This window comes from Camelus bactrianus, chromosome 6, assembly GCF_048773025.1.
Source record: "Camelus bactrianus isolate YW-2024 breed Bactrian camel chromosome 6, ASM4877302v1, whole genome shotgun sequence".
Classification (NCBI taxonomy): Eukaryota; Metazoa; Chordata; class Mammalia; order Artiodactyla; family Camelidae; genus Camelus; species Camelus bactrianus.
In genome coordinates, this window is record NC_133544.1 from 63,897,881 (window position 1) to 63,906,718 (window position 8,838).

Here is an 8,838-nt window from a genome sequence, read left to right on the forward strand (position 1 = left end):
GAGAGGCAAACTCAGTGTCAGTCTCTAGGGAAAGAGGGCCCCCGTGTGGCCAAAGAGGGAACTTAGAAATATTTTCTCTGAATCACAAGGGGTTTGTGTTCGGCTTCCTTTGTAAAACCAGTTACTGTGTCACTCACAGCACAGTAATACATGGCTGAGTCTTCCTCCTGAGCTGATGGTTTCTTCAGATGGAAGGATGCCTCACGCGTGTTGAGGTCAGCCGTGAAACCTTTGACGCTCTCTTTTGAGATGTGTTTCAGGAGTAACTGGAGGCTTTGTTTGGGGTACTGGACATACCAGAAAAGCGCAGGACTCCCAGAAGATGAGTAGTTGCACTTCACCTGCACGGGGGCCCTTGCAAAGACAGAGACGTGGTCCTCAGGCTGGGTCACTGACTGGGCTCCAGCTCCTCCTGAAACATCAATGCTGCGTAAGTAAAAACAGTGCAGGCTTGGCTAGGAAGAAAAGGGGTCTCTATTCAGATTCCAATTAGGACACGGCCGCTTTTGTGACAGTAGAAAGGGAATGGGGTGTTACTTACTCAGGGCAAAACCCATCTCAAGCACTGGGATGAGCAGCAGGAGCATGGCTGAGCGCTGGAAACGCTGCAGGCTACGGAGCAGGTGAGACAGCGCCGAGGTCACGAAGCCTTCGGAGCTGCAGGAGGCGTGGCGACGTTGGGCTGCACAAGTCCCTTGCTTTAATAAGGTTCAAGAACTCTTAGAGCCTTCCTCTTAATGAGTTTGGATTCTTTCTGGCTTCTTATTCTCGTCACAGTCTGCTATTTACAGACATCAGTAGGACGCATCAGCCGGCTGCGGGAGGAGGGGCTCAGTGGATGGCGACGATCTAAAACAGAAACAAATGTCTCATTTGTGCAACGTCGCCCTCTGGAGGCCAGAGGCAGAACCAGCGATCCGTGGGAGCTGAGTCCTTTTCGTTTCTGAGACATGAGCATCAAAATCAGCAGAATGTATTCCTTCCTTCCCCAATCTGTGATGATGTCATCTTCTGTAGTAGGCTGTATTAATACTAAAATGAATAAGGGGTTATGTAAAAATAGAAAAGTAATTTACTTCCCTGAGAAATCAGTCACAGAAAACAATATTCTAGACTTTGGAATTTCCTTGAGAGACTTTTATTTTTTTAAACCGTTCATCAGACAGAAAGGATAAGATCAATGGCCTCAGATGAGCTGAGCTTCATATGGCCTCGTGCTACTGGATGTGCGCAGCAGAGAGGGGATAGAGATTATCTCCTTACTTGGTGCTAACAGGGAAAAACTAAATTAGATCAGAGACTTAAAATCAGCCTAGAACACGTGACATCAGTTATTTAGTCAATGCAAACTGATAAAAGCAACAGTTTTCTTTGTCCAGCAGAAAGTGTGAAGAAGACTCGTTGGTTTCAGGAGAACAACTTTGATATTTGCTAAAGCTATGAGAAAATAACTTAGGCAGCACATAAGTGGAGACAGTGAAAGTCCTGTTCCAACTGCCAATCGTCAGAATAGACTGATAAATTATGCCACATTAAGGGGACCTTACACTAAGAAGAATGTCAGCAGAGAAGCATCTGCAGAGAAATCCGAGCAAAATTATGAAGGCAAGGAAAATATGGCATATAAAGAAGTGATTCTGGAAAGAATTGAGAAAAAGAAAAGTAAATCCCTGTGAACTCAGCAGAGCCGGCAGGAGTGCACCCAGCAAACCGGAAGTGAGAGGAGCTCCTGCAGGGGACGGGGGACGCGGGGGCAGAGTGACAGTGACAATCCACGTGGCCACGCAAGCCGCACCGCGTGCAGGTGGGAGATGGCCTGTCAGACACGGGAAATGCACTCTGCGGTCTAACAGTACGGTGACACTCTCAAGGGAAAAGACTTTCCTACTCAGCTTCCTTTAGCACAGAGACTACTGAAACCCGAAATTGAAGTACCTAAGAAGAGAAATCTCAGGTGAGGTGAGGATCTGGCCAACTGGGGTCCTTTTCAAAAGATCAGAACAATGCCCTCCTTTCTGAGTACTCTGTTGACTTGTAGCAGCTTGAAACTGCTTCTCCCTTGGGCTTCTGATTTACTTCTTGACCCTGCTGATAGATTTTCCTTCACATCTGAAACCAAATCATATAGTCAGTTTGAAATTTTAAATGTTACCAGGTGTGCTTCTGGTTCAAAATATCTGATCAAATTATGTAATGGAATAGAGGTGCTAATTATCACCACAATGACAATCCTATTACAATATAGGAAGGTATCAAATTAACATGTTGTACACCTTAAACTTATACAATGTTATATGTTAAATATATTTGAATAAAAAATACACGGTGCTCAAAAAAAAATTCTGATCAAGCATATGTACCTTCTCCCTTCTCTCCAAACTTCCCACTGAGATCAAACTTACAAGTATAAACAGGATGAACGTAAATCCATAACGTGAAAATAATAAAAAGATGAAAGATACCAACCATTCCCATCAGATAGAAAGCAGACGTGAGCATCCTGACGAGTGAGGCAGAGAGGGAGAAAGCACAGCCCGGAATGAGCTATGAAAGGATTTCGTTGGAAACGCGGAAGGAAACTTACTCCTTAGGACCCGGTAGAGGTTCTGGACTGAGAAAGAGACTAGGTGTGAGGGAGGGCAGGGGGGATAGAACACAGGGAGAAACTGAAGGTGGGATATGACGGGGGACAGCTACACCAGTCCCCCTCTGCGCTCTCCATCCTGCTACTGCGCTTACGTGGGGGAAGCATGGTGGGGCAGCCTCCACCCGGGCACGTAGCCTCCACTGAGGTTGAAATGAGACACCTGGGATGCTGGAGCTTTCCCTGGGAGCAGTGACAAAGTGAAGCTGTGTTCAAACTGATATGAGGTGCAGGGGAAGGGGAGGAACAACTTCATAACCAGCTCCCTGTTCATTCATCCTAATAAGAAGCCTGCCAATTAACATGGTGAGTCCAAGTGCCCAGCTGCTGGCCAGGCATTCCATTCAGGAAGAAAACTTGTGGAGGACATGGGCACAATGACATAAGGGGTCCATCCTGCTACCAGTCCGTCATTCTTAAATATAAACCAAGAACAAAGTAATATTAGTCATTTATTAGTATAGATGGTATCTCTTTCCATACATGGAAGCCCGGGGCCATCAACTATGAATCATCAGAGTCATTTATAGATGGACTGAAAGTGATGGCAGAATGTCATGCTCTATGGTCCAGTGTGGGAATGTAGCATTTTGAGACTGACCAAAGGAACAAAGGGCATAGTATACTGGCTCCTTGGTTACTACTCTCAAAAAACTTTGAGTGTTGGCTTTGAGTAATAATTCTTTATATATAATTTTTTTCTGTTAAGTGCTTTACCCTACATTATTTGAGTTCTTCCAGATTGGTAACACTGACTTTATAAACATCATTAAATGGAGAAAAAATTAAAATTTTAAATACAGTAATGATAATGCCTGTCATTTATTGAACACAGACCATGTGACAAGGGAGGTCCATGTGAGCAGGAGACACTGCTGTTTGGTGCCCAGCCTAGAGCCCCTTTCCAGGCAGTGCACCCAGTCCCCAGCTGCAGCGAGTACTGGCAACTCTAGGCTCACCGTTGCCCTCTTCCCCAGAAAACTGATCGATGCCAATAAAAGTCCCCATTCTCTGCTAGGGTGTGTCCCTGTTCCAACGGCAGCCTTGTCCTGGAGCACAAAAGTCAGCTGCCTGGCCCCCACGACTCAAGAAGGCAGGGGTCACTTATGTGGTGCAGCTCACGTCCACATCGCCCCATGAGGTCAGGCTGGACCAGGAGCCCAGCAGGGCCACATCCATTCTTAGTCTTTTCCTTTTCATCTCAACCTGCTTTTCTCAAAAAATGATGACCACAGGGAGCCCCAAACTAGGACTTACTTTTAAGGAACTCAACTTAAGACTACATGCTACCTCATTTAATCCTAAACCAATCCTGAAATATGTATAACAGTAGAGCCTAAAATCAAATGTCTCATTAATAGCATGAAGAGACTCAAGCCAGCACCACAAACCAGGCTCTTCCCAGTGCGTCATGGCTGCCAGAAGGCGCGCGAGAAAAGCGGAACTAGAATTTTAGTATCTTGATTCCAGCAAAACTTCATTCTCTTTCTCACTGCCTTTCAAATATTTTTCTATGATTTGGAAATATTTTTGTAGTCATAAGTCTGTAGAATGAGAATCTGAGGCAAATTCTGATTAGATTGCATCCTTTTAGTCAGTGACTATGTGAACAAAAATGAATAAAAATCTTAATTCTTCTCTTATGGTAGCTCAAAGAGAAAAAAAATGTGACAATGGATATATATATATATGTTCCTGTGTAACTGAAAAATTGTGCTCTACACTGGAATTTGATGCGACATTGTAAAATTACTATAAATCAATAAAAAATGTTTTAAAAAAACCTTAATTCCTCCTTTCCAAGCTTTCCCACTCTTTGGGTGACATAAACAATGTCACGTCTAACAGACCATAACTTCAGCTTTACCATGAACGTGACGTTTAGTTTTTTCCCCTGCAATTCAGTTTTGTATCTATTATGAGGCCATATTCCATCAGGCCACAAACTTTTTCCTGGACTCAGAGTTATCATATTAAAGTATTTGGTCACATATAAAAGCATCACAAGACCAATCCCACTGAGTAAAATTGTGTATAAAACTAGAATACAAAGGGAAGACCGGAAAATATTTCAAATTGTCATTTGGACCAATATTGTGTCTTTAACTTCCCTTCAGGGCCCATTCTTTTCGGAACTATGAGAATACTTCCCTAGTCAATTTAACCTCCCAAAATGACTCTTAGTTCCCATTTGCACTGAGGAAACAGAGAGAACTTCTCTGCCTGCAGCCTAAGCTCTGTATCGGGCACTGCCGGGCCCCAGCAGGTTTGCGCACAGGCCGCAGGTGCCGGGGGAGCGCTGTGCGCTCTCTGCACAGAGGTAGGCGGCTGAGTCGCTGGGCTGAGAGTCTCTGATGTGCAGGGAGACATAGCGGCTGCTTTTATTGACCTGCGCTGTATATCTTCCTTCTTGTTTGTCATTATTGGGGTAAAAGGTCATCAACCACTCAGGACCTCTCCCTGAATACTGTCTGTACCACATGAAGTTCTGAGAATTACTGTTACTATAAGAGCAGGTGAGAGAGGCGGTGGCTCCCTCTGGAACATTCAGGCTCTGCGCCGCTCCCTTCTGTCGGCTCCTCATCCCTGTGCAAAGAGACAGCGAATGGCCAGTCAGAGAAGATATTTAATCTCCAGAATCTAAGTTATCTTTCCACAGGCCTCCCACCTCTACCCTCCCTTATTTAAGGGAAAAAACACTCATGTTTCTATCCACGGGCCTAGAAAAGCTCATGACTGCAAACACCGAGCTTTATGTTCCCGTAGAAACGCCCCAGACTCACAGGTCAGCTGAAGCCACAGGGTCACTAGGAAACCTGTTGAGGATTTCAGCATTCTCTCCTCTTCTGGTCCCCGAGGATTCAAATTTTAGACCCTTAAAAAAATGAGTCCAACTCAGACATTTCTAATTCTAATGCTTTAGAAATCATAAAAAGCATCTGTTCTACCAATGGGAACATCCCTCCTGCTACACCACCAAGCCCCTCCTCTCATCTCTAGCTCTCTCTCGCTCTCTCTCTCTCTCTCTCTCACGCACACACACATACACAGGGTCCCTGAGAAGACACTGCCATCTTGTGGACTCAAGACAGTGATCAAAGAAATATTCAAACATAGACCCTTATGATGAACTGATGAAAGAAAAAATCTGCCACTTCAGTTAAATTGAAAATTTGAGAAGCACCTTGTCCAAGTCAATGTGTGTGGGGACAGGGTGATGTGTGTGTGCATATGTTTTACATCGAACGTCAGCGCTTGTCTGAGCTAAAGCGGTTATACCAAATGACCACGTTCCCACACTGAAAACTTAGCAGAAGTCTGTATGAAGCTCTTAAGGTTGTGTTTTTTTTGCGTTTTGGTGCCTTGTGATTCTTTTTTGATGGCCAGGCACGATGAGCTGAGGGGAAGGAACTGCTGGAATAAGCCTTTAGTAACGTGGAGGTGAGGTGCGGGGACGGCAAGTGATCCACGGTCCTGAGATCAGGTCTCAGTCTTTCACTGAGCCTCTGCCTCTGGACTGAGAACTTCCCAAGTGTTTGTCTGCTTTTTTCTCTCCCCATGGGAGGGACAGGAGGGCTATAACTGGGTGGAGTTGGGTGTTTTGCTTCCCTGGGGTCAGTTAGGCTCCAGTAAGAACCCCAGCAGGCTGGGTTGTGGTTACCTAGCGTCCTCCCTGGGGAAGGCCGCGTAAAGGACTGTGTTCTGGTGCGTTTCAATACAGGTCCCACCCCCAATCCTCCAGAAGCTTTAGGGGTTTTTCTCTAATACTTACCGTGGACACCTGGTTGGACTCTTGGGGGTCTATCTCACAGTATTGCGGGGTCCCTCTGTGGTTGCTTTTCACTCTCAGGCTTGTCCACACTGAGCCTCCAGCGATTCACCAGTACTGTCCGGGTTGTCCTGCTCCAGCACTGGCTCCTGCTGCATTTCCTGCTCTGAGTCTCTGCTCTGATGAGCTGCAGCTCTCTGGGTTCGCTGTCTGTCTCTCCAGTCTTAGGGGCAGCAGTTTGTCCTTTGCCCTCCCCTCTCCGGATCCAAGGAGAGTTGTTAATTTTTCAATCTGTTCTGCTTTTTGCTTGTTGCTAAGACAGGTGGTGATTTCAAAGTTGCTTACATGCAGAGTGAGAAACCAGAAGTCCCCAAGGTTTTATTTTTAAGTAATCTTTGTTTTGACTTTAGAAGCAGAGACTGTAAACTATACAAAATTAGAAATAGAGATAAGGAAAGAAACAAAAAAAAATCACATTTCTGCCACCCGGACCTGAACATTTTTAATTCCTTAGTTTATATCCTTCCTGTTTTTCTCAATTGATAGATGCCTTTCAGATAAATATTTATCTCACCTAATTCTCAAACCATATTTAAATTTCTCTCATTGTTCCAAAAAGGAGCATCACACTGATTTGTGTAACCTAGGACTATACACAGCAAGTAGGCAGTCTGTCCCTGAAGCTTCTCTCCTAGAATACTAATATTTGAAGAAACTGGGACAGCAGTCCAGCTGCCTCAGAGGGACTGTGCCTGCCACCATCATGCTGGCATTACAGTCTGAGCAGTGATGTGCTCCAAAGGAGGAGTTGTGGAAAGCAATATAAAAAGCTGGAGCAGCATCTGAACGCTGCCTTGATGTGGAACGTGGATATATTGATAAGGCAGATCTCTCCCCACAGAACATTCTCTGAGGACTTGAATAGCCATTAAATGAGGACTAAAGATCTATCTAGAGGAAGGAATCTTATCAAATATTGTCATCAGCCTCATCAACATTTTGCTTGTCCGCTTAGTCATTCTACTGGTAGCTGGACCCCACACAGACCCGATCTCTCCCTTTCAACCAAAATTATCATCTACTTCAGCGGCAAGTAGCAACATGATGGCTTTACCCTGGGAACAGCCGAGTGGAGCATTTAACTTTCTGTGCTGAGTGAGGACCCTCCATGCTAATAGACATCTAGGCTCAATATCAAACTCAATCATGTCTGAGAGAGAAGTAGTAGCTCACTTGCGAAATCACAGACAACATTTAAAAAGTGCTCCTGCTTCACCTCCCGGGCCTCCTCGACATCCTCCAGGCGCAGGTTTGGGTACTGGCTGCCAGTGCGGCGGAGCGCGCTGCGCCCACCACGCAGACGTGGACAGCGGGCTCGCTGAGCTGGGCAGCTGTGATGTGCAGGGAGCTGTACTTGGCAGTTGGATTCAGAGTCGCTGTGTACCTTCCATTCGACTTCTTGCTGTCACTGTCACTGAAAGTCATGATTATCAGGGAAACAAGAGTGTGTTTGTACCACCTTAAGTTGTTAAAGGGACTCAGTGTATAATTGCACTGAAATGTGCAGTTCTCTTCCTCCAGGACAGTCAGAGATGGAGGACTCTGTTCCACTTGGTTTTGGCTGCTAGCCCCTGATCAAAAAGCAAAATGAGATCTGAGAGAGCGATCGCCCACTCTTAACGCCTTCTATTTTGCATCCCTTCCTCCTCTCCACAGTGAATCCCAAGAGAATCGTAAAATGGCCCCATAGTCTTCCCTCCTCCTACCCCAGTGCAATGTGTCTTTGCTGAAAACCCTAAGAAAATGTTCCCTGGGCTTCCTGTGTCCACCTGGCTAATCCTCTTCACTAACTTACAATAAAAATAAAGCCACAAAGCCACCAGGGAGGTCCTCAGATGCTTCGCCATTCTTCTTCAGCTCAGGGCTGTCCCCTAAACTGACTTGTCTATTCAACATCTTTTATTTTTTTACATAAACAAAGGTACTCTCCGGATGTGCGCTCAGCCAGTCAGAGACCACATACCTAGTCAGTCAAAGGCCAGGTCTTGCTACCCTTGCGCAATCGTGTCTCTAGGCAGAGCCAATGCCAACACTGCCACCTTGGGGTCAGAGCTTACAGTTGCTTAAAAGTGATGAGACTTCTTGCTAGGTTTCCTCCTCACTATTGTAACGTGGTTCAGAATAGAAGCCCCGTATGTCTCCGTAAGCACTGTGGTTTGGCGCATAAACGTGTTCGAAGACCTCAGGCTGAATTCTGCCTGTGTTGGATAGGAGCTCTCTCAGCTGAAAACAGATATAGCAACACTTACCTGACAATTTTTGAAAGACTTTAAAGACATGATGCAAACCATCAGCAAGAAGGCAGGGTAGGAAGCCTGAGCTCTCTTTGCTACACAGATGCTGCTCTAACAATGATATTAGCACC

At 45.5% G+C, this 8,838-nt stretch overlaps 1 protein-coding gene across 1 annotated transcript in view; it reads right to left on the reverse strand.

Moving 5' to 3' along the window:
- LOC105068757 (M1-specific T cell receptor alpha chain) overlaps positions 1-8,320 on the reverse strand; it is a 493,537-nt gene extending 485,217 nt beyond the window's left edge. The window contains exons 1-2 of the mRNA XM_074365818.1: positions 8,269-8,320; positions 7,770-8,044 (exon numbers count right to left, since the gene is read on the reverse strand). Of these exons, the coding sequence (XP_074221919.1) occupies positions 7,770-8,044; positions 8,269-8,320 (327 nt within the window). The remainder of the gene's footprint in view (positions 1-7,769; positions 8,045-8,268) is intronic.
- Positions 8,321-8,838: the final 518 nt, after the last annotated feature.